The following is a 26366-nucleotide window of genomic DNA, read 5'->3' as shown; positions in this document are numbered from 1 at the left end:
CTACCATGCTAATTCCCAACCTGGGAACACCCCTCATTTGCTTTCTTTTTACTTGCTCCCAAGGCAGAAGGGAACTTAGGAAAATATGCCCCTGGATACACATCGGTAGTGCGCTCTTGCCTACAGTTATTTAGGCCTCTCCTCTAGCTTCCAAGCATCTGTCTCTTCAATCTTACTCTATAATTTTAAACTGCCTCACATTTTAATGAAAAAAGCCACTCAATTGTGCCATCATGATCATCCTTTTGGTCTCTCAATCGATCCTCCCAACTCTTCCTCAAATCTCAGAGAAATCTCTCTTAATTCCTATTAAAAGTAATCCTAACCCTGGTGCTATTAAACTAGTCCTTTCTCAAACCTAAAGGAATCTCATAGCCATACATTTGTACTCTTTCTAGGCATCTTCTTTAATCACCAGCCTCTACAAAGTGCTTTTTAAAATGCACATATTCTGCACAATGCTTTGGTTCATCTTTCTAAAGCGTGCATCCAGTCTCCTCCCTACCCTTCAGGTATATACATTTTTTATTGCTGTTCAAGGCGCATTCTTATCTAGCTTTATTTCCTCTAATCAATCTCTTCTCACGTTACTCCAGATCCCAAACTGTAAGTAATCCAGCCTTCCTCTCTACTGACCGTTCATTCCCACCTCTGCTCCATGGTTTAGTAGTTCTCCAGACTAAAAAATGTCCTCTATCTTTAGCACCTATTCTGCCTTAAGCTTTCTCAAAAAACAGTCTTCCAACTTCTCTATTAAACCTTATCCAATTCTCTGGCTTCATTACTTCCTTCTCTGACTGAAGAAATACAGTACTTACTGTATTGTTTTAAATACAAATAGGCAGAATGGGGCAAGAGACACCGCCTTGGAGTCAGACTTCAGCTGCGGTGGTCTCTGCCACGTACTAGGCAAGTCAACCTCTCAAACAAGTATTTATTATGCACCTATATGCCAGCGCTATACAAGGCATAAAAAAGCATAAAAAGACAAACCATCCCTGGCTGTGAGTATACATTTTCTGAGTGCCCCAGGCAACTTTCAAGGCTATAAACTGAAGAATTTATTGAGATGCACTGGTAGGGGATTGTGTTTGCTCGAAGTTCCCAACATCAATGAAAAAACAGGCCTGGGTTAAAATTTTGCTTTTCACAATATTTGATCTTCCTAGCAAAAGTAAAAGCTCTTTAATATCTGGGATAGTTTCAGGTACTTCTTTTGGGGCACTTTTCATTGTGGGAAATGTACTGGATTAGGAATCAAAAGACCTGTGTCACTACTGTGGGCAAGTCAGTTTTTGTAACACTATTTATTCTGTAGTAAATGACTCTGCTCTCACCCACCATTCTGTGTAACTCCTGTGTACACCATCCCAAAATTCCCCCCCAGTGTATGTGGGGGGTCAGGGAGCCATGAAAGAGAGGGATCTTTTAACATTACATGGATTTCAACGATACCTGTAGGCTATCCATTAGTTCTGAATATATGTGACACATGCGCGCGCGAAAGTGAGGCTGGTGACCTGCACAGCCCTTCCTCCCTCAAAACAAAGTCAAGTGCTGGCCATGTCATCATTTCTCTGATAGCATGGTCTTCAAATATGAAGGATCAACCCACTGGGTAACTCACCTCATCCTTTCTCTCAGCCTCTCCCTCCCCTTCCTTCTCCTCTCCAAAAGAAGGTAAATTTTGATGGCCAAAAGCTGCCCAGTTAACTTGGGGCTTACTGGCTAGATTTCTTTATTGTCTTTTTCTTGCTTTTCCTAAAACCTTATTAGTGCATTCTGAAGCCCATATAGTGAACAACAATGCCTGTTTTTTGGACCCTCCTAGCTTAGAGTGAATGTCGCCAATAACTGTTTCTCTTTGAAACAACATCCCTGAGGGTCCTGAGGCCCCTCCCAGCTTTGATTTATTTATTTAATCTTTTCTGTTCAAAGGGGCCATCCCCTGACTACTTTTTAAAGAGGCCTATTCATTGAATGGGCATTACCTCACTTTACATGAGTACCTGAAAAGGCCTTAGCTTAAAAAGGCCAAGGTCTCCCATTGCATCTTGGGCCATCTTCAGTCATCCTGATGAATATCTATCTGGTCACTGGACCTAGATGGCTCAGGAGGAGAAACTGAGGCTGGTAATCTGCACAGCCCTCCCTCACTGAAAAGGAAGTCAAGTGCAGGTCATGTCATCATTTCTCTGAGGTCATGGTCTTCAAAATCGAAGGCCAAACACAACTTTGGATGAATGATAAATGCTTCAAGTTCTTAATACTCTTCTTCATATCATTCTTTTATTTGTCTTTAACTATAACTTTATTTTATATTCTGGTTTCATTTATAGCAAGTGTTAGAATTTATATAATTTGGCTCCTCCATTATATGTATATAATGGTATATCCTCGGTATATCCATTAGCACTGGTAAGTGAAAGAAAGTATCACATTTTAAAATGTCCCAAAGTTGCTTTTTCTCTCACTCTTGGTCTCCTCCAGTCCACAGAATGAATGACAGCAACACAAGTGGTAAGATATAAAGATGGTCAAGTCTAAGAACCATACCACCCACAATAAGTCCCATAAATGGAACATAAATAGTATCAAGAAACCCAAGTGGCAGAGAACAAGAGGTTCCGAAAGGGGTGACCCTAAGTTCCTAAGAAACATGTTTTGCTAAAGAGGCTAAACAGGAACTGAAGAAGATGCAGGCCAGCAATGTCAAAGCCATCAGTTCCTGAGTAGAGGCCTTAGCATCAAGGTCCCCAAGAACAAGAACAGGCCCAGGACTGCCAAGGCTACATACAGTCCCCTAAAGCTACCACCTGATACACCAGCCCCAGTAGCTGCCAAACATCCAGGTCCCTATATCACCTAGCATGACTATAAGGTTGCCCCAACCCTCACCCTAAAGTTACCAAGCCCACTAAGTCTACTGGCACCAACATCACCAACCCCAATGGTTCTAAGGGTAACTAAGCCCACTAACCACAAGGTTGCCAAGTTTAACAATCCTAAGGCAGCCAAACCAACGATGCCAATGCTAAGGTCTGTGGGTCCAAGTTTACTATTCCCAAAGCCTTTAAAGTACATGCATCTGGACAGGATTTGTTTGAACACTAAGCTATAGTTTTCCTCAGAAGGCATTATTATTGTATACAAATAAAAAGAAACAGTGAGCCATAAGGGAAAAAAATTGAGTGTCAAAAGTGCTAATGTTCCTTTACAATCATAGTCTAAAAACTATGATTCTTTATACCCTCTCTCCCTTTTCCACCACTATCACTGCAGAAGTCAAAGTCAGGGGCATTCTGTATTTATGGATTGCCATGGCCAAAGGATTCATCACCAACTGGCCAAGCTTGTCTGTAAAGAGGAAATGATATTTTTAGTGACTGCCTCACAGGATTGTTTTTATGGAAGTACTCTGGAAATGTCAACTATTGTTATAGTCATCTCCAAGGTACCTGATACTGAATGAATACTTGGCAAGCTAAATTGAGAACCAGAACACATTGCCAATTAAACTACCCCTTAAAATTGTCTAGATTTTAAGTGTGTCAACTAAGATCAATTTGGCTTAGTTCATGTAAATAAAATACAAACACTGAAAACTTAAGATGACATACATCTATTTTCCTATCAGTTAAATGAAAAAATTCAGTTAGTACATGACTTACACCAAGAAAGCACAAACACAACCCAGAAAGCCTCAGCTGCTATCTTTAGCAAATTCATATAAACCATGATTCTAATTTTGTTTTATATTAAGAGATAGAAATCTGCATAAAGTATTTGTTGTTGTGTTTATCCTTCATTCTCAAAGAAGACCATGACATCCAGATGATGATATGACTTGCAGTTGATTTTGATTTGAGTGAGGGAGGGCTGTGCAAGGTCACCAACTTCACTGTCTTCTCCTGAGCCATCTGGATCCAGTGGCCTTATATTCATCAGGATGACTAGAGATGGCCGAGGATACAATGTGAGATCCTGGCCCTTTCAGGCTAAGGTCTTATCACATTTTCACTTTGAGTGAGATACACCCATTCAATGAATAGGCTTTTTAAGTTACTCAAGGGATAGCCCCTTTAATCCCCCCCCCCAAAAAAATCAAACTGGGAGGGGAAGACCCTCAGGGTTCCTGGGTAAAAGAGAAACAATTACTATTTAGTTATTACATTTATTACATTCAGTCTGTGCTAGCTGGGTCGGAACTTGTTGTCCAGTTTATGAGCTCCAAAGCGAATTGGGTTTAAGACTTGATCTTTGAGCAAGAAATGTAGCCTCTCTTCTCCTTGAGTAGTAGCTTCTCCCCTCCCCTCCTCTCCCTAGTGTTCTGCCCAGGGGAAGGTAAACCCCATGGCCAAAGCACAAAGTATTTGCTCTCACCATGTAAGATCACAACATGAAATGAAAAGTATCCAAACTCTATACGAAAAAGTCATAATGCACAACAAAGTTGGGGGAAAAAAATCAGATGAGTTAAGGTGAAGAAATCTGAATGTACTTCATTGTCTTTTCATCTTCATCTCTTTCACCTACAAAATGATCTTGGAATGATCCTTAAGGGGAAAAAAGAAATCTCACTCTCTTTTTGGTTGAGCTCAACAGCTAGAAGAGAGCTGGGAAAAGTGATTCTGCAAAGTACAACAAAATTTAATGAAAATTTCCTATTAGGGCTCTAAGGGTTAACCTCTCTGTACCTCAGATTCACCCTCACCTGTCAAGTAAGGGGGATTGGATTAGATGCTCTTGACTGGTTCCTGTAAACTCTAAAATGTATGTGCATATTTAGGAGACAAAGGTAAATGTAATGATTGTGTAGCAACTACAGCCTAGTAGTTCGATACCTCATACACACTGCAAAATAATGCTCCTAAATGAACATTACCTGCTTTTCCACAGCTGCCTTCCCTTCTTCTTTTGTAGTAGACGTAAGAATGTCATTCAGGCACTGCAAACTAAATTTTTAAAAGGAGCATGAAATTTTATCCAAATTTAATAGAAAAAGCTGGCTTTTTGTGTTGAAGGACACTAAGTTTCACATGGAGGAACCACCCTCTTATACTGCACAAAAAGAACCACCCCTTTATGTTACCAAGTGAGAAGATGATTTAGTTTATGTAATTTCTTACTGTAATTTTACTGCCAAGCAAAATTGCCATTATTACAAATTTAAGTGCCATTATGTTTGATAGGTTGCTATTTGTTTGAGCGTCTAACTTCTATAATGAAGAAATCAATCTATAACTACCTAATATTCATCATGCAATTTTAGTCTCTAGCTTTGTTCAATTGTAGTTCAAATCTCAGTATTTGCTGTTTTTCTTTCTTGAAATCTATTTTTTATATATTTGCGTATATGCATTTGTAAAACAAATGACTATACACACACATTTGAGCAATTAATACTGATTAGTTTGTGTATTGTTAAGTTCATAACCATGATATATGAAAGTTTCTCTCAGAATATATCAGAGGCATTTAGAAAGCAACATTATCTGTTTCAGAGTTCAATAAATTAATATACTAAGTATTATAGTTATCTTAAAACCAAAAGAAGAAAAAGCTGCTTCTTGATAAAGATCTACAGTAAGATGGTGATCATACCTTGTTAGTTCAAGACGATCACAAAGCTTTTCAATCTCTTCCATCATTTTAACACACTCTCCCTCACTGTCTGAAAAATAATTCCAGTTCTAGAAAGCATAAACATAAAATTCTGTTGGGTACATATTGAAGCAAATTATCGTTGATTTATAAGATCAATCTAATAGCTAAACAGATTTACATACGAACCTCTGAAAATTCTAGCAGTTTAATTTACATCATAGTTTCTGACCTCGTCAAAATCCTAGGGGGATTTGGCCAAGTTCTTCACAGCTATAAAAGTCATCTTTTGTAGGTTATGGATGCAGAATGAATGAGCCTTATAGCTATTATGAGCCACTTTAAGACCCCAAGAAATTGCTTATGGATAAAATAGTAGTGTAATCCCCATAACAGAATTTCCCTTCATTAGTTGAGTGTGCTACTCAGTCTATTCCCAAGTATAAACATCTACAATCAGAGAGTTTATATTTTAGTAAAAGCATTTATCACTGGCATGATGATAAATGAGGTGGCAGTGAACAAAAAGAAAAATCAGATTTACTTAATATTTAAAATTAATGAATACTATATCATATGCCAATTACATAAGGGCAACTAGAAACTAGTTAATATAATCAAACTTAGGGAGATAGTGAGGGATATGCAAATCTAAAATTACAGCTACAGAGGTGGGGAGAAAAGTCTAGCTAGGTAGGAGGGATTGAAAGTTATTCAAAAAAACAGAGTGCCTACTATGTAAACGGTGGCTATCACAAATCTTCTGTTTCTGTGCTGCTGCATAAGTTTACCTCCATGGCTGAAATGTACTCTCTCCTAACCTCTGCCATTTAGAATCCCTACCGTCATTCAGGACTTATTGCAACACGCCCCCCATTCCCACCCCCTACCCCCAAAGACCTATTCTGACCTCTTCAGTTGCCAGTGCTCTCCAGGCCCCAAATGAAATTATTTTGCATGTATTTTATACATATGTGTCCTACTGAGGAGAGATTATTTGGTTTTTATTTTTTGGATACATTGTACCCAGCAAATGGAGATGCCCAGCATATAATAAAGCACCTGATAAATGCTTGCTATACAGGGAAGAGTACTGGTTTGAAGTTAAAGCATATTGGTTCAAATCTTGCATCTGACACTAATTATGTAACCTTGCATAAGTCACTTAACTTTTCTGGGCCTCTGTTTCTTCATCTGTAAAAAAGGGGGTTGGACAAGCTGGCCTCTAAAGTACCTTCCAGTTCTAAAACTATGAGCCTATTTTTGCTTCACAAGACTGACATACCTTGCATGAAGTTCGAAGCTTCTGCCTTTCCTTTTTAATGGCTTTTTTCTGAATTTCCTTTTCTTTCTTTGCCAGTAACGCTTGTTGTCTAACTTCTTCTTCTTCTTTCTCCTTTGCTAATCGAGCTGCTTCTAATTCAGCTTGTCTTTGCTATGTTCAGGGAAATGAGAAACCATCATGCATTAAAAATGGAATATGCTGTTGTTTAATTACTTTAAATAATTTTGCTATGTTCAGGGAAATGAGAAACCATCATGCATTAAAAATGGAATATGCTGCTGTTTAATTACTTTAAATAATTAATCCAATCTTTTAGTGAATATTTTGATTCAGAAAATAGGTGAGATTGAAACCATCTTATTGAAGAACAAAGACTGACCATAGTATGGTCAGAATAATAAATTCCTTCAAATATGTTCTATTTCAAGAGGAATATAATATTAAATGCTAACTACTATGATAATGAAGATATCAGATGCTGCCATGATGTTTACACTACTGACATCATCCAATATATTCTCAGTAAATGCTTGATAAGAGTTTAAAATTAAGATTCCTCTCTCTTGCTACTAATTATACAAATTAGCAATAACACTTTTAAGTCTAAGTTCCTAGGTTCTATATTTTTAATAGGCTTGTAGACTAAAGAGGAATTTTTATCTTGTGGAATATTTTTATAAACTCCAGGAGCAAATACAAAATGCTCTATTTGGTATTCAAAGCCCTTCCTAACATAGTCCCCGCCCACCTTTCCAGTCTTCTTATACCTTACTAGCTGACATGTACTCTTTGATCCAGTGACACTCACATCCTAGCTGTTCCACAAACAAGATACTCCATTTTTCTGGCTGTCCCTGGTGCTTCTCCCTCCTCCACTGACCTGCCTGGCTTTCATCAAATCCCAACTAAAATCCCACCTTCTACAGAAAGCCATCCCCAATCCCTCTTAATTCTAATGCCTTCCTTCTGTTAATTATTTCCTATTTATCCTGTATAAAGCCTGCTTCGTATATACTTGAATGTTGTTTCCCCCATTAGACTAAGCTCCGTGAGGTGCCCTGTCTTTTCTTTCTTTTTGTAACTCCAGTACTTAGCACAGCAGCCTAGTACACAACAGATGTTTAATAAAGGTTTACTGACTGACTGAATAAATTCATTCCATGAGTCACTTTGAAAATTGTCAACTTACTTTTTCTTTTGCCTCTTGCTCCTTTCTCTTTGCTTCTACTTTTGCTTTCTTCTCTGCTTCCTTCTTGGCTTTTTCTTCTTCTTTAAATTTTTTTATCCTAGGATCACAGCTATATGCATTGTCTATCAGAAGGAAGAAAACACTGTGACTATTTAGTTCCCCATTTAATTAATTAAATCTTTTGAAAAACAATGTATACTTACCAACTAATGTTCTTATTCTGTTCATTTCTTCTTTCTTCCTTTGTGCCCTAGCTGCTCTGTTTTGTTTTTCAATCCACCTCCTCTCATCACGACTGTAAAATAATAAACATTTGAAAAATGTAGTATTTTCTAAGCTCCATGATTAGAAAATGATTTCTCAGGTTAAAATGGTGAAAAATACTATATTTAAAAGGATGATGCTAATATTAAGCTAGTGAAGTCAGGGGAGGTCATGATATAGAGAAGCATCCCTCAAATACATTCACAAAAGTTTGGCTAAGATGTGGCCAGATGTAGGCTAGAGTAAACTGGTCTTTACATTAAGGATACACTTCCAGAGACCTATGATGCACACATTTCTACTGTGGAAGCCCTCCTGTCCATATATGGAAGGCTTTAAAGAATTATTGTGGTCACAGAATCACAACTGATGTCTATAGGTCCTATGGAAGAAGGAGACGGAGGCTGGGAGAAGCTAACTTTCTGCAAGCTAAGACTACAGCTGAGTGGCATTGTAGTACGAGTGGTTTCTTCTCTTCAAATTGCATGGAGTACCCAAAGCTCTCCTCTAAGGGAAGTGGAGAACAGGACATACATGCAAAAGAAATACTCTGCTTCTAAGACTATGCCCATGGATCCACAGCCCACAAGGTTAAAGTAGGGTGAAGACTTTTAGGAATTCTCCTAAGGGCCCTACTTTATGCAAATTGCCCATCTTTTATTCATGTGTTTTTTTAGGGAAATTTGCTACAAAGATTTTTTTTTTGCCCAATTACCTTTTTCCCTTCTAATTTTAACTGCATTGGTTTGTGCAAACGCTTCTAAATTTCATATAATAAAAACTGTTTATCTTGTCTTCTGTAATCTTCTCTATATCTTGTTTGGTCATGAACTATTCCCCTATCTATGGAGTTTCAGGTAATTTCTTCCTTGCTCCTTTAGTGTCTGTTGATAATGTTACTCTTTATATCTTATATATTCATTTGGTGCTTACACATATGAGATGTTGTTTTATACCTGTTTGCTGTGGGACTTAGCCCAACAGCTATTTTAGTCATGAGGGTCTTCCCCTCCCAGTTTGATTTTTTCTTTTATTAAAGGGGTCATCCCTTGAGTAACTTAGAGAAGCCTATTCAATGAATGGGTGTATCTCACTCAAAGTGAGAATGCTCCCATTGCATCCTGGGCCATCTCCAGTCATCCTGATGAATATCAGGGCACTGGACCCAGATGGCTCAGGAGAAGAAAGTGAGGCTGGTGACTCTGCACAGCCCTCCCTCCCTTACTCAAATCAAAGTCAAGAGCAAGTCATGTCATCTTCCTGATGTCATGGTCCTCTTTGAGAATGAAGGACAAACAAAGCCCCAACAGCTAAGTGGCCACTAATGTTTATACAGCATTTACATGCCAGGCACTGTGTTAAGCACTTTACAATTATCTATCTGATCCTCACAACAACCCCAGGGAGGTAGGTGCTATTATTATCCCCATTTCACACCTGAGGAAGCAGAGGTTAAGTGACTTGCCCAGAGTCAAAGAGCTAGTGTCTGAGACAACATCTGAATGCACGTTCCTGACTCCAGACCCAATGCTATCCACTGAGCCACCTAGCTGCCTAAGTTGAGAACTGGGTTTAACAAACACAACACTATTGTCTTCATTTGCTTATTTATGTTGCATAATACTTAATCTATTATAATAATCAACCTCTCTTTTTCTTTTAGTCAGTACCAAAGCATTTTTATGAATACTCCTATGTAACTATAGCTTAGCTTACCACTATATCCCCTTTCCTTTTTGTCTTCATTGTTTCCCTTGAAAATGCTGAGTAACATTTCATTCCTCCACACGAATTTCATTATTTTTTCTAGCTTTATAATATAATCATTTCAGTTTGATTGCTACAGCACTGAATAAGTAAATTAAGTAGCACTGTCACTTTAAAAATATTGGTAAAGCCTACCTATGAGCAATTAATATTTCTCCCAATGTTTAGTTCTCTTTATTTCTATAAAAAACGTTCTATTCACATCATTCTTTTGTGTTTCAGTAAGTGCCGAAGTAGTCCATATTTTGAATGGAATTTCTTTTCCTATCTCTTCCTGCTAGATTTTTCCCTAACATACAGAAAGGCTAATGTTTTATGTGGCTTTGTATAATATCCTGCAACTTTGCTGAATCTATTAGTTTCAATTAAATTTTAGCTGATTCTTTAGGTTTTTCTAGATATTAGACCATCATATCATGTGCAAAAACTGATAGTTTTGTTTCCACTTTTCTTATTCCTATCTTCATTCCCTCTATTTTTTTTCTTGTCTTCCTGCTATTGGCTCAGATATGATCAGGTTATCTTTGACCCTCTTTTTCTTGTTCTGTGCTGAAAGAACTTTAGAGGGTAAAAACCCTTGAAAAAATTTTCTGCATGCTAGAGCAGCCCTAATTGCACAGGGAACTTTATCCATCCTGTCATTCTAGGGCTATTAAAATTTTAAACCCCACCTCTTCCCCCCAAAAACAACACTGATGACTACCCCTGGGGCAAGAACTTTGTAGGGGTTCTTTTTACTGCCTCTAAGGACCAAAGACCATTCCCTCTGGAACTCTTGCCTTAGCCTCACTGTCCTGATTGGCAAGTATATCATATCACCTACCCTATCTGGCCACTTGCCAGTTCCAGCCATGCTTCACTTTACTACCCACCCAATCATATCACCAACCACTTGGATGCCATGTACACTACCTGCTGTACCTGCTTCCTTTTATCCTCTCTTTCTAGTTCTGGAACCATAATCAATACTGACAATGCTAATGGAAAGTATGTACCAATCTCTACTTCCATATGGCTCTACTTACCATCCCTTGCTTTCACAACCAAAATACTCTTCTATAGTCACCTTTCCCTTTTTTATGCATTGTCTCTCTCAGGTAGAATATAAGCTCCTTGAGAACAGAGACTATTGCTGTTTTGTATTCGTATCCCCAGTGTTTGGTACAATGCTTACTTTACTTAAGAGATGCTCAATCATTCATTTATTCCCCCATCCCTAACAGAATGTAAGGTCTGGCAAATTCCCATTCAGAGTCAATTTACATGGTAGATGTTAAGGAGTTTTTTGTTGATGTTGTTGAGTCTTTCTTTCGGTCATGTCCAACTCTTCTTGATCCTGTTTGGAATTTTCTTGGCAAAGATAGTGGGAGTGGTTTGCCATTTCCTTCTCCAGCTCATTAAGAGTCTGAAGTAACATTTGAACTCAGGAAGACCTAACTCAAGGCTTGGCACTCTATCCCTACTGAGCCACCTAGTTGGTAAGTGGCACAGAGTTCTTCACTGCTATTAACGTTACAGGACCTTAGAGGGTACACTGATTTTATTAGAGATATAAGCTCACTGTAAGAAAATCTCTACATAAATATGTTGGCATTGTCTTGCGACCAATGGTACACTAAGACTTCCATGTACCAGGGACATTTATCCTTAGCTCTGGATTTAGGGTTTTTACTTCCTAATTGGAATATATCCTTCTTCATACATGTAATTAAGTGCATATGGTGTCGTTTGGAAACATCCAAATAGTTTAAAACATATGGAGGTGCATCACATCATAAACAGAACTGCCACTACTATCTGATGAGTAATAGTAACTCATGAAGATTTCCTCATTGTGAAACAAGCCTCAAGAATGTTTTATAATTTTCAAGACATTTGCAATTAAATAAAATCCTCCCATTTTCCAAAAAATGGGCTAAACCACTTTACTTGTTAATGACTTTACTTACCATTCTGCTTTTTCTTTTTCTTCTTCATCTAAGTAAGAAAATTCTCTCCAAGAATCAAAGTTATACCTGAAACAGAAAATTGATAAACATAAAATGATAGTTATAATTTCAAGCTTTTAAGCTGTTATGTGCATAATGATATATGCTTTATTAAAAAGATGAAAATAGTAATTGGATTAATTGGTACCTACTTAATTTTCTGTCCACAAAAAAATACCTTGTCTTGTTTTCATTATAAATAAATTTAGACATAAAATTTTATTGTACCTGTTCCCTCCCAATTATCCAGGTTCTTCAGTTTCTTGAGATTTGTCACAGATTTTTTTTTTCCCACCTAAGTATCCTGGTTCTTATCCCTCCTTTGCTGCCCAATTTTTTATCTTTGTGACCAGGTACAGGCAATCATAACAGGTGATCATTTTCTTACTCTAATATATCTTAAGTCAAGTAAAAACCATTAATTTGTAAAATGAAATTTTATTGTTCCTATATTATAAGTTCCTTGAGACCAGGGACCATTTTGTGCTTTGCATTTGTATCTTCTTTCCCTCCTCAAACTACCATATATAAGTACTTAAAAGTGCTTGTTGAACAACTGATACAAAGACTTCATGCCCATCTTTCTTCATACTCACTTGAGATTAACCAAAAAAAAAAAAAATTTTCTGCATTACAAAATTCACCCAATTTTTACTTTTGTGTATGAACTGGTATACATAAAAATCAGTAAATTATTAATGAAAAATCAATCACCTTGTCTCTGATTAGATGGGAACACAGACATGAGAATCTTTCTTTGTCTATTCAATCTGCATTCACCAATACAAGTTAATGCAAGTTTCAATTACTTTCACCATAGTACTTTGAATAACTAGCAACCTTACACCAACAGGAAATAGATTGGAATGATTTGTTCAGAAAAAGTTCAGCGGCTGAAAGAGAAAACAGCTTCAAGAAAAAAACTTTAAATAAGTAGGCTTCAGTTAAGTTTATGATGAAAATTTCTGCGAATCAGTCTCCTCAATCAACATGTGTTTAATTACAATCCTTTTCATATGGCAACATTACTTAAATAAATGTATTAGCTTACCAAAAAGAGTAAAATGCATCTACATCTTCAAATGATGAATTCATGTCACCAAGTTTAGGAACATTTTTCTTATTTGACCATCTGAAATATTAAAGTAAAAAGCAAACCCAGTCATAAAAGCTGGTATGAAACTTGAATGAATGTCATTAATTTGTAACAGACAATTTTTTAAACATTTATGATGTCTAATAGGATGTACCTCCAAAACACAACGTGAGTAGTTGGTCTGATATCTTTCCTTACTGTTTTCATAAGACTTGCTAAAAAGCTACGAATGACATTAACAACTTTTTATAAAAAGTAGAGTATAATTCCTAACTTCCCTACCTGGTTGTAAAGTCACATGCCAGACCCTACACATAAAGGAACATTAAAACGCAAAAGCCTGGTTAATGGTGAACATCGAGGGACCACTAGCGGTACAAGTACAGATGGAGAAATTAGAGTAATGATCCTTCCAGTTCTTTGGCTATCCTCTCCAAAACATGGGGAAGGAGGAAGCAGGCTCTTCTCCTAAACATTTAATCATTTGATGATGCATCAAAAGAGGCAATATGGTGAAATGGGAAGAATATTGGGTCTGGAGATTTAAGGCCTGGCTTCAGATCTGTTCTACTGTTTACTCTGTGGGTAACCTTGAGCAAATTAAATCCCTTCTAGCTTCAATTTCTTCTGTAACGTAAGTGGGTTTGGATGAGGTAAACTATTTAGTCCATTTAGCTTTCAACCTATGATTTTATGATGAAGGTATTTGTATGGAAAGTCTAATGTCTGGTTTAACTTTTTCTTTTTTTTAGAATACTTTGTCACAGCGAAAATAATAGCTAGTACATAGAGATTGAGCTTAGAAATTAGGGAAATCACTGGGAGGTTAGACAAGTAGTTTGAGAGACTAGAAAACTCACCTCAGAGCCCAGATTTAGAAAAATAAAAATTTTCCTACTCTCATTACCTTTGAATCGAAAGATTTTGAGTTACAACTAGAATAATTGGACTAGGGGGTCTCTGAACTATGTTTCTGCATCTATTAAAGAACTGATAATATGGTTCTGGTGTGGAAAAATAATTGTTACTTATCTAAAATAACTGTTACCCAAAAAATATACTACATACTTTCATTACCTGGTTGTTGAGCCCTGAAAGGACACAAATTGTGATACTTAGGTGCCTTAGGTGAGAAATAAAGAGATGGGGAAATAGACTGCACATAAAACCACATGAGAAGATAACTCTCAAGGGCAGAAAGGTTGAACCATAACAAGGAAAGACACTATGAGGGTTTACACTAGCTAAAAAAAGTGGACTCAATGAAAGTTTAAAAAATTGTAACGGTATAAAAAAATCTTAAATGTAAACCCACCCTTATCCAGAGAAGCCTTATGGGAAGCAGTTGCTCAGACAAGAGAACAATTGTTTTTCTCAACTAATACTGGGCAAAAGGGAGAAAAAGTACTAATCAGCAAGAGTTAAATGGTGGAAAAAAGAGAAAGAAATGAAGTTACAAGCAAATAATGTATCTACATCAGACTGAGTCATCACATTATACAAGGCATTGTGAAGGTAAGGAAAACATAAGATAGGTTCTAGAATGTGTCAAAATAGGGCTGTTGTTTTAGGGAATGAAATGATGGAGAAAACTGAGCTTGCTAGATCCTTTTACAAGGGAAGAAGAGATAAATATAATTTTTCTTCTTCCTTGTGCAAAAAGAGGAAGTAAAATCATTTTTCAGGAGAAAAAGGAAAAAATATTGAAGACCTCTATATGCATGCAATAGCACTCTAAGTTCAAAAGGTGATGCCGTAGCTCACCTGGAATTCCTTTCAAACACTGGTGAAAACACTTCAAAGAAATTGTCCTTTGCTTCATTTTTAGAAGGAACTGAGTTATCAAAGGTAGGATCTATACTGTTAAATGCTCGTCTTTTCACGGGGTCAGACAACATTTCATAAGCTGAGGAAAAAAAGTTACAAGGTCACAAAACATCACCAGGTATGACCTGACTTTACATATTTCTAGGAGAAAATGCTTACTTTACTGATGTTAGTAGTTTTCAGGTTAAAGTAGGTTTTTATTTTCACAGTACAATAATGGACTGTTGCCTTCTGCTATAAAGATGATTAAGCAATGGCTTAAATATCCATTTATTAAGTAATAGTTTAAAAACTAAAAAAATCGTTCTCAGGCAGGGGTAGCAAGTAAGGACCCTTACAATACAGCAATGAAAGAATATAGGAATGATGGGAGTCAGTGTGCACCTAAGACTTTTCACTTTGGTCCTAAAAATGTGTTAACTTCATTTTAAATCACATTTTAAGATTAAGGATTATTTGGAAATGGTGATTACTATTCTGGGAAAAAATATACGTTCTTATTTTCCTTAGTAAATGTGTGTAATATATAGTTTACTGCACGTAAGACTGCATCCAATTACGTGTTATGCAGCGCACTAGAATCCAGGATTAACTTCTTACTTCAGTTTGCACTAGTTTATTTAGTTTAAACCAGTTTATTTAACTAGTAAAAGTAGCCTTGAAAAGTACTTATTTTTCCTTTTGACTTAGTTCAGGTGGTAACACAATGTCATATATTAATTCAGACTATCACTTGAAATAGAATAGAAAACTGGTGGATCATAATTGTCATCATTAAATAGAAAAACTAAATCAATTCTGCTATTATTAAGAATAATTTTATTTAATTAAAAATAGTTTGTTAATGTTACCGCACAGCAAAGTCAAATACAATGCTTAAGATATTAAGTAATATTATCCTATAAAAAGATCTACAATAATTTATTAAACACTAGAAATTCCTACAACTGGAGGTATTTTCTTACCTTTAGTTATGCAAGTAAAGTAGTCATTATCCCCTTCTGCTATTGGTTCACCTGCTGCTTTCCGTTTGTCTGGATGATGTTTCAAAACCATTGCTTTATCTACCAAATGAGTCAGGTTTGGATAAGTTCTGTCACTTAATGTTTTGTATTTGAAAATAAAAACAAGTTAAAATGATTCATTTCTGGAATTTTAAAGATAACGTTGAATGTCATGACAAATAATTGGTCATGGAACAGACCCCCCCCCATTTAAATGTTACTGTAAACTAATATCTTCTTGGATAATTTACAGTTAGACGTTAGCCAATTGGAATTACTAAAGACTCTATGTGTCCATAAAAATAAATAAAAACTCCACATCTCTCTAACCGGCATGATACAGTGGAAAGGACACTATACTTAGGGTCAGAGGACCTGGATTTGAATCTTGCCCCTTACACTTATTAGCTGTACAAACATGAGCAAGTCATCTAACCTCGCAAATGCTCATCTTCCTTATCTGAAAGGGACAATGTTTACACTACTTAGTAGGGATTTTCTGAAGAAAAGCGATTTGCAAACATTAAAGAACCACATAAAAGTTACTATTAATATTTTAAAATAATCTGAATAAAGAAAAATTCAGCCAGAATCCTTTTTTAGGGGGCACTATATCTTAAATTTCACTAGTACAAGGAATTCTCAGTGAGGAAACTTCCTTGACTAAAGCAGATCAGCAACTGTTCTACTGCCAAAATCCTTAAAGCTTACATAAATTTTGCATTATAAACATACATATAAAGTGAACGGTCAAGTTTGTAAATAAGGCTTTCAAAGTAATCCTTTTTATTTTAGATGTTTTATTTAACAAAACAGTTAAAAATTATTTCTGAACATATTGTAATATTTATTGTTTTTAATTCTTCATTGTATATGTTTGAAGGACTGGACTTAGCATTTCGCTATAGCTCTCAGATAAGGAAACTCCCTCTAACCCATACAGGATGGTGCAGAGAGCCTTCATAAAGAACTGAGAGTTCAGATGACACCCAGATAGCCCTCAATGATCAGAGGTGGGGCTTAGAGACAGATCTTCCTGGCAATTACGCTGATTCTCTAGTCACTGTTTCTTTCCATCCAGGTAGTTAGTCAAAATGTTACTTTAGTGTTACATTTGCACTTAGAAAAGAAAGATGCCTTATTTCTGGTTCCCTATGGTGATTCTAACAACAGAATCAATCAAACAACCAAAAGAGTCTTAAGGAAAAGAAAGGAAATTTATTAAGATATTTTATTATTGTTATTATTTATTTTTTATTAAGGAAGATGTAACGTCCAGTAGTATTAGCAATTAACTGTCAAAATGCATGGTTCAACTATCTTAGTGCATGTAAGGAGGATAACTTTGCAATTCATTTTACAGGATATTGCCTTCCAATGTTAAGTCTTCCCAGAAGAAGTATGGTTTGTACCAGTAAATCTACAGTATGTCAGGTCTCCATCATTCTTAGGTTGGCCCTTAAGTAGACACAAGTTTCTTTATACAATTATTAAAAAATACAACACCACAGTCAAAACTATTCTCTGACCTCCCATGATACTTTCTAGTTTTATTTTATATAAAGCACCAATAAAAATTAGCCACTATATAAGCATGAAGACATTTTATTACATACACTGAATTCATCTAATACATCTACTATTTATCACAGAATTACTTCTGAAAGATACAGGTTTGGATAGCTAAACCATTTCCAGAAGGGAAGAGGTTATAATAGAATAAAAATGTTAACTGTCCCTTTATTCCTATGAATCCTGTCAGCTCATCAACTATAAATCTTCTTTATCACTCTGCTGCTTCCTAACAGTAAGAGGATGGTCTAAAATGTAGCAGCTAAAAAAAAGGGTTCGAAATATGATATTCTATGAGTAAAAAACTCTTCTCATTTTCTAGTACTATGCTTTAACAGACGAACAGTTTTATATTTTGTTTTCTACATTCAAATGTTCCTTTCATGGGATTTCAATACTCTGATGCCTCCTGTACCTCAAATTTTGAGTTTGTCCACTACAGTTAGATTAAAAAATAATGTTTGGTTTACATGTCTTTGTTCTAATAAATTATATGACAAACTGGATAATATGAATTAACCATGTGAATTTCATGTTGTGAATTCATGGAATAAAGCAAGATGAACAGGCCGATCTAAAACCGATAAGAGTGGCAGATAAAAAGATACTTCCCACATTACCATCTCCACTGTGATCCCAAAAATAACACTGCAGAAAGGCAGCAATGAAAGTAAAGTTTGGAAAAAGTATTTTCAAATTTCTCATCATATACTTTGAAGTGCTTATCATTATAAAGTAAAACATAAGTAGACACACACAATATTTTATGTTCATATATCAAACTTTCAAAACCCAAACTGATCTTAAATTAGATTTTTCCACAGAAAGATTCCAAGTGACGTTTTAAACTGACAGAAGTCAAGCACTTACCGTTAACTATACCAACTACGTAATCTACAACAATGCTTCCCTCTAACCAGCACAGCACAGTGGAAAGGACACTGTACTTGGAGTCAGAGAAATCAGAACTGGAGCTTGAAAGTTATCTCCTTATTTTCATTTCTGAGACCAAAACACAGGCCCTGTTCAGCCTATCCCTGTGATTCCAACCCTGTCTTTACTTGAATAGTACATACTCTAGCCTTGACCTCTCACTTCCTACCATGGCATAAGCTCATCCGTTCATCTATACATCCATCCAAGTATTTATTGAACATCTATTAAGCAAAAGACAGTGTGCCAAAGACTCTGAAGGCTATAAAGACATAAAGAAATAGCCTGTGTCCTCAAAGAAGTTATAATCTGGTAGGTGAAATGACACATACAGAAATAATTATGAGGATTTGAGAAAGGTAATAAAAGGGGTATCAATAAACTGATAGAGGATTTTAGAAGAAGGAAATAGTCTCCATTTGGAGAATTTAAAAAAACCTTCACAAAAGAGGTGATGTTATATTTAAGCAGTTTTAAAGATGTATAGAAATTTGAATGGTAAAGATGAGCTACAAATATGGTGGGTGGGAAGAGGAAGAGCCCAAGTCAAGAAGGGCAAGTAATCCAGTTTGATTGAAGTTACAGGTGTGTTACACAAACACACAGAGGTCACACTACAAGATACCCTTGGCCAAATTATGAAGGACTCTGAACATTAATGCTAAAGAATTCAGACTTTATTTGGTAGGCAATGGGGAGAAACTGAAGGTCTCTGAGCAAACAATTAGCATGATTAGAGAAGCGCCTTAGAGATGGATCTGACATTGCAACGTAAAGAGGGGAAACACTAGAGACACAATTAACTAGTTAAGGAGTTAATGTAATATTCTAAGCAAGAGATAATTAGGTACTGAACTAGTATGGCAGCCCTGGGAATGATTTATGTGGAAATTTTGGAATTAGATTTCATAGAACTTGATGACTAAATGTGGAACAAGAAAAAACAAAGACTGTGGAACCGTTAGGGGAGTCAGAAAAAGGAACAGACTGAGAGGGCATTATAAAGTTTAGATTTTGCACATGATAAGTTTGAGAAAGTAATGGGAAATCCAGATGTCCAAACAATTAGAAATGTAAGTGTGGAACTAGAGAGAAGATGGGCTAGAAATACAGCAACTAAAATCATGGAAGACAGATGGCCAAGGCTGAGAATGTTGAGGAAGAAGAATGTTGAGGACAGAATCTTACAGAATAGAAACAAAAAGAACCAGGGAAAGAAGCAGAGGCAGGAAGAGAGCTAAGAGAATGCAGTTTCACAGAAGACAAGAGAATCTTACACAGGAAAGTATATCAACTGTGTCACATGCCACTGAGACACTGAGTTAAAGGACTAAAAGAAAGATGATGATTAGGTCTCACTGGTAATATTTGATTTTTTCAGACATGGGTCTGACTATCCCTGTATGTGGCTCAGGTAGAATGAAAGTATAAGTCATAAGAGTTGGGAAGACCCCTGTCCTGGCCTCACTTCCCATCCTTTTCAGCTGACCATATAACCACTTCAGCTATACACTGCTACCCTTGAAACTCTTTTCCCGCGTTCTACTGCAGCTCATGCCTTGGTAAACCCTACCCCTACCTTCTCTGCTTCTACTCAGTAAGATTGAATGCCCTTGGAGAAAGTGATAGAGCTGTGCAGACTGAGTCCAGCACGGGTTTGTTATCTAAACTGGACACCAATCCAGCAATCATTTTATTCTTCCCTGATTGACTACCAATGACTCCTCACAACAGCTGTCCTAAAACTTTTTCTCCAGCCTCCTATACTACTTTCCCTATTACGTTGCAGCAGAGAGATTTGCCTTCAATTTTGGTGAGAAGCTTTCTGTTTTAAGTTCCTTCTTCTTGCTTATTCTACAAGTCAAAAACAAGTGGCCCTCCTTCCCAAGACCAAACTCATTCAAACTTCTCTTCTATTTACTACCATCCTTCTAATCATGTAGGTTTCAATCAGTCATCTTTGACTCCTAACTTCCCCTCACCCTCTCGTATCCAAATGTTGACAGTTCTCATAGATTCTACAACATCTTTTCCCAACTCACACAACCATCACCCTATTTAGGATCTCATCCCCTCTCATCCGAACTTCCACAACAGCCCCTCTCAAATCCATCTTACATGTAGCTCCCAAAATAATCTTCTTAAAACAGAAGTATGATTATGTCTCTTCCTTGCCTGAGAATTTTCAGCAGCTATTTCCTCTAGGACAAATGAGAAACTCATCAGTACATTTAAAGCCCTGCACAATCTGGTTCCAGCCTACCTTTCCAGATTTATTGAATTTATGATGCTCCTTGTCATACTCAAGCCCACATGCTTTTCCTAGAATTTCCCCAGAACTCAGGATTACTTCTCCATGTTTTTGCCCATCGATCTCCCATCCACAGATTATACTCCTTCACCTGTACTTCTTAGACTCTTGCTTCCTTCAAAGTTCAGCTCAAATGCTATCCCATAAAGGAAGCCCTTCCCTATGAACTCCTAGCTGCTAAAGTTAAGCTCTTTCCCTCTTTTTGTTTGTGATCCCTGTTTGTCATTTCCATCTTTGTATCCCCAGTGCCTAGCATAAAAATCTGCTTAATTTACCGAAGATTTATCAGCATAAATTGTCGCTCCTCTGACCCAGATTACAAAATTTGCAAAATAGTATACAATAAACTCCTCCTAAGCTGAAGAATAATTTTCTAGTCATTTTCTTCACCTACTAGAGTGTTATAATTGGTTGAATTGAGCTTTTATTAATTTTTCTGGAAGAGAGATTATGGTGAAGCCACAAGGTATAGGTAAATAGTAAGAGGCAGGTGTTTAATATAGGAGAAAAATAATGTTTAAATGTGGTTAAGGCAACTGAATTTTAAAGTAGTTGGTGAAAATTTCTGCATAGTTCTTCTAACTATCATTTAAAATTTAATGAGGCCTTAACAAAACTAATTCTTTATTATTGAAAAAAAGACAGGGCAATTTCAAGAATAATGTGACCTCAGTCTGGATAAAAGCAACAACAACCTGACAGAACAGTTACTGTCGTTCAATCCTTCAGTCATGTCTGGCTCTTCATGACGCAGTATAGGATTTTCTTGACAAAGATACCAGAACACTTTGCAATGACAAACCTTCTCCAGTGGATTAAGACAAACAGAGGTTGTGACTTGTCACACAGACAGTAGGTGTCTGAGGTTGGATTTGATCTCAGGTCTTCCTGAATCCAGACCCAGGGTTATATCCACTAAATCACCAACCTGCCTCCTAAGAGAGCACACTGACTCTCATGAAATACGGGTTAAGACTCATACCAAAGAGACCAGAAGCTTACCGTATTTTTAAAAGCTGACCATCTTAAGAGTGCTTTTTATATTAAATGGAAAATTTACCTCACAGTCTGATTATTTTTATTCTCAACGAATAAGGAAGTAGACAAATGAGAAAATACATACTGATAATGTTTTCTGGTTCTGCTGGTCCAAATATACCCTAACCACAAAGTGTTTTTTCCTGATGTAATTCTACAAAGTTAAATCTAGAGCTTTTTCACACCTTCTAAAATGAATAATTGTATTCTTCGAAGAATTCCAAAATAGTAACCAATATAAATTGCTTACGGGCTGCTTTGATTTGTTTCTGAGTAGCTCTGTATCTTACATGTCCAAGTCCAAGAACTGCATAATGATCTTGATTCTGAAAGACACATATAAAAAAATTTAAGTTCAATAAAAATGCACTTCTCATCTCATGTCATGCATAGTGCATAGCTAAGAAAGCCTGCATCAGGGCATGGCTAGGATAAATCTGGGATGTGTGAAAGAATAGCTGAATGGCTCCTGCCTCTAGGCTTACACCAAGGAGACACAATCTGCTGAGTGATAAAAGTACCTGATACCTGTTGGCCAAAAAAGACTATTTCCTGGGATCTCTCAAGTAGTATAAATGGCATATAAGCACGAGAGTAGGATTGTTTCACTTCTTATCTTTGAATGTCCATCACATAGCACAATGCCTGGCACATTTTGGGAGCTTAGCAAATGCTTATTAAGTAATGACTGATAGTCTGCCACCTTTGAGATTCCATGAGCTTGTATAACAACTAAGGAAAGCGGTATGGCTTTCAATTTAAACTGTGGATCATGTTGTTTGGTTGCTGTACTAACTTCTTAGGCCCCAAGGGTGATAATCAGACACTTTTACTAGGAAAAATTTATCCCCAATTCCTCATGGGAGGATGCTAGTTCTTTAAATAAGAGGGTTAAACTGAAGAACACTACCCAAAAACCTGCTTGGACTAGAAGAGGGGTTGGATTAGGTGTAAAGATAATGATGGACAACAAAAAGGGCTAGAGATATCCAAGGGAACAGATAGAGTTAGTATGAATAAGGAGTGCCCTGGAAATAAGGCTTTTCCATGTAAGAGCCTGAATTTCTCTCTGCTACCATCACGTGGAATCCAGAAATTACTGTGGTAACGTAGAGGCTCCTAGGGTAATTCCTTGGGATAAGTCCCTGTGGAACTCTAATGGACAGGCCAGACTCAAAGAAACTGTAAGTTTGCAACAATGGGGGGAAGGAGGGTAGAAGTGGTAACAATCTTTCCCCTTCCTCCATAGGATCACAGCATCAAAGACTGAAAGCTAGAAGCTCATTCAGTAAAACCCCCTAATTTTATAGATAAGGAAACTGAGGCCTAGTTAAATGGCTTGTCAAGATAACAGAACCAAGATTCCAACCATGTGTTCTTCAAACCTAAGATTCTTTCTCTGTGTCGTAGAGATTCTAGTATATTCTCCTGGAGGTTATGCTTCCTTTTCTCTCTTTTCACTTAGCATATCTTCTTTTCTTTCCCCTCCTGCCTAGGAAATTTAGAAACCTAGTATAACACTGAGCAGGAAAAGCTAGAAAAGTTCTCATTTTTTTAAAACCTTGGTAGTATGGATAGGCAGTGTTCATGGCCTTCTGTGCAAAAACACCTTTCCATAAGGCTACACAATTTATTGTTATTTAGAATTATGGGCACATTTCTTTTCTAAATTGACAACAGGAACATCAATTAGAAACAGTTCCCATGACTCAACCTACACGATACATTGTAAAGCCAGATGAATTAATAAGCGTAATTCTAAGAATGAAAAAAAGGAATTACAGGCAGGAAGATCTTAGGATGTTTTGAAAGCTGGAAAATACACTTAAACAGCTGAAAACCCTTAAGGAGACTATTTAACAATTTCAAGGAAAATATGACGACAAACATAACTTAAAAAGGTATGTATATACAATACCTTCCAGTCTTTAGGGTCAAGCGTTTTCAGCATAGGAAACTCCTCTAACTGTAATTCTTCATCTTCTGACTCTTCTGATAATTCTTTCTTATCCTCCAGTTCCTGAAAAGAGGCTGAAATATTCCTGTTTCGCCTCTTAATAAACGCTTCATACCATCTTCCCACAGGTTCTACTTGACAGATTACAGAAGCTATGATTGAAAAGTATTGAGAAGCTTCAATGTATTTTACAGTTTAAATTTATTTTAAAATAAAGCATTTCCCCAGGAAATAACAAGGTTAAGTAAATGATGTATTCATCAATTTCAATTTTAGTCATCACTTGTGGAAATAGATGTACTAATCAAGCTACCAGAAGGATTAATAAGACAATAAATTCCCAACAAAACACAATTAATAGCCCCATATACCCAAGTCCTTCTGTGCCATGTGCCAACAGTCATGCACTAAACAACTTCATATCCCAAGCAAATTTTTATTGACTTTCCTGGGAAATTGTGGGGTAGTCAGAGGAGAAATGCTGCAAACTACTGTTTACACCAACAATAGCAACAATGATTTCTGCAGAGCCGAAGTGTCCATTGTGAAATTTATTCAACAGGAGGTGAACACAAGGCCTACCCAAGGGTCATCTGGAAGGATTTTAAACAGTTATTAACATTGTGTACAGGAAACCTGCTAACATGGGTTACACATTTGTACAATGAATGCATTATCAGCATGTTTAAATGTTTTCCAAGGTCTTTCTTGAATTAAATAGTGAATATTTACCAAGAATTATTGAAATATGAGAGTAAACTGCTCTAACTCAGGAAAAACTTAGAGAAAATTTTAGGAGAGGAGACGGTAAGTGGGGCTAAATAAAGGGTCACTACAAGTTAAGTAAGCTATTGTTGCTGCTTGATACAAATAACTAAAAGACAACAACTCTGTCTGGTAATGCCCTGCACAGACGTGGAAGGGAGTTGAATACCTGTTCACCTTTTCCTTGCTTCAGGAATCCAACGCTCTCCCTGCACTTAGGGCAGAATCAAGCTCAAACACACAGCTGGGACATCTGAACCATGATTGCAGACGTCTCCTTTTCCTTGGAAATCGCTTTCTTATTTCAAAACTCCCAGACTTAGCAGACTTTATTTCCTGCTGTACACTACAACATGCCCAGCCTTTAGCAAGTCACCCTGGCCAGCGGCTAAAACCAGAAGCCCTGCTCCGGCGGCCGAGCCTCCGGCCAGGAGCCCTTCTTTCCTTCCCCAACGCTCAAACCTTTCTGGCTCCTTCGCCGGCGGACTTCGGCCACCCGGGCTCCGCAGCCCACGGGGAGGAGAGGAGGCTGGGCGCGGGTCTCTGGGGGAAGGCGAGGCCGGTCAAGCAGACCGCCCCAAAGCCCAGCCGACACCCCCAGGACCACCCTCAGACCGGTGCCCAGAACGGTCCCCGTGCGGGAGGGGGGGAGGGGCCGCGTCGGGAAGCTCGCTAACTGAACTTTCTGCAGCAGCAGCAGGACAACTTCTCCCCAGCGAACTTTACAGCGGTGACCTCCGCTAAGGGCGCGCCAACGCCGAGCTCCGAGAAGCCGCGGCGGCCGGGCGGCCGGCCGGGCTGGGGGGGACCCGGGGGTGGGCCGGGAAGCGGGGCCGGTCCCCGGGGGTCGAGGGGCATGGGGCGCGCGGATGGCTTGGCACGGGCGGCCGGCGGCACGTGGGAAGAGCCGGCTTCCCCCCGCCTCGCTCCGGTCTTCTCCGCGCCAGGACCCACGGGATGGGGAGCCGGAGGGGGCCGCGGGGGCTTCGCCCGCGCCCCATTCAGGACTCAGCTCCTGCTCCGACACCCTGCGCGGGGACACTCCGGGGACTCCCGCCCGGTCCCAGGTCCCCGCGGTCCGGCGCTCGCCAGCGGCGCCCTTTGGCCCCTCGTGCCTCGGGGCGCCGCCGGGTCACAGGGCGGGGCCCGAGGCCGGCAGGGAGGTCGGGGCCGGGCGGAGGGCAGGGGCTGGGGAGCACGGGCGGGGGAGGGCGGGGGCACCGAACGGGTCCGGCCACTTACCCGCCGACAGAGCTCTGGTGACGGCGGTGCCCTGGCCGTCCGGCGCGCCAGGCAGCAGCAACATGATGGCGCTGGTCCGAGCGGCGGTTCCTCCGCCGGGTTGGGGACGCCTCGCGCTCGCTCTCCAGCTCCCCGGCGGATCCCTCGCGCCTCCGCTCACTCTCCAGAGCCCAGGAACCGGCGCATGGAGACAGGCCACAACTGCTTCCGGGCCATTGCCCTCTGGGTGCGACGCTCTCTCCTGCCCCCCATCGTTGTACGTACAGGCTCTGCCTGCCTCTGACTCCGGCCCGGCCGGGCACCGGAGCCTCACCGAAGGTTCCCGGCTGTGGAAGGGCCGCCTGCTTCTCTGTGTAGACCTGGCGCTCGGAGGATTTGCGCACGGACTCCCAGTCAGCCTTTATGAAGCGCTTACCCTTCCCTAAACACTCTGCCGGCGCTGGGGGTGTAAAGGCAGAACACGGAAAGCCAAGCACTAAATCCCTGCCTCCCTGCCCCATTCCGTAGACTTCGCTTTCCAGCGG

At 38.6% G+C, this 26366-nt stretch overlaps 1 protein-coding gene across 4 annotated transcripts in view; it reads right to left on the bottom strand.

Moving 5' to 3' along the window:
• DNAJC2 (DnaJ heat shock protein family (Hsp40) member C2) overlaps positions 1-25974 on the bottom strand; it is a 29182-nt gene extending 3208 nt beyond the window's left edge. Inside the window, exons 1-12 of one of the 4 annotated variants that reach the window (XM_072653143.1) lie at positions 25843-25974; positions 23797-23987; positions 22129-22204; positions 15986-16119; positions 14958-15099; positions 13149-13229; positions 12059-12124; positions 8282-8373; positions 8079-8200; positions 6890-7039; positions 5605-5693; positions 4886-4955 (exon numbers count right to left, since the gene is read on the bottom strand). In XM_072653143.1, the coding sequence (XP_072509244.1) occupies positions 4886-4955; positions 5605-5693; positions 6890-7039; positions 8079-8200; positions 8282-8373; positions 12059-12124; positions 13149-13229; positions 14958-15099; positions 15986-16076 (903 nt within the window). In that variant the 5' untranslated portion in view covers positions 16077-16119; positions 22129-22204; positions 23797-23987; positions 25843-25974. Of the gene's footprint in view, positions 1-4885; positions 4956-5604; positions 5694-6889; positions 7040-8078; positions 8201-8281; positions 8374-12058; positions 12125-13148; positions 13230-14957; positions 15100-15985; positions 16120-22128; positions 22205-23796; positions 23988-24769; positions 25481-25842 lie in introns of those variants that run through there. The other 3 variants (XM_072653142.1, XM_072653144.1, XM_072653140.1) reach the window with 3 other exon arrangements.
• Between the last annotated feature and the right edge of the window lie 392 nt (positions 25975-26366).

Source organism: Notamacropus eugenii, chromosome 3 (assembly GCF_028372415.1).
Source record: "Notamacropus eugenii isolate mMacEug1 chromosome 3, mMacEug1.pri_v2, whole genome shotgun sequence".
NCBI lineage: Eukaryota > Metazoa > Chordata > Mammalia > Diprotodontia > Macropodidae > Notamacropus > Notamacropus eugenii.
The sequence above is the reverse complement of the archived record's forward strand: the minus strand, read 5'-3'. Positions and strand labels throughout refer to the sequence as shown.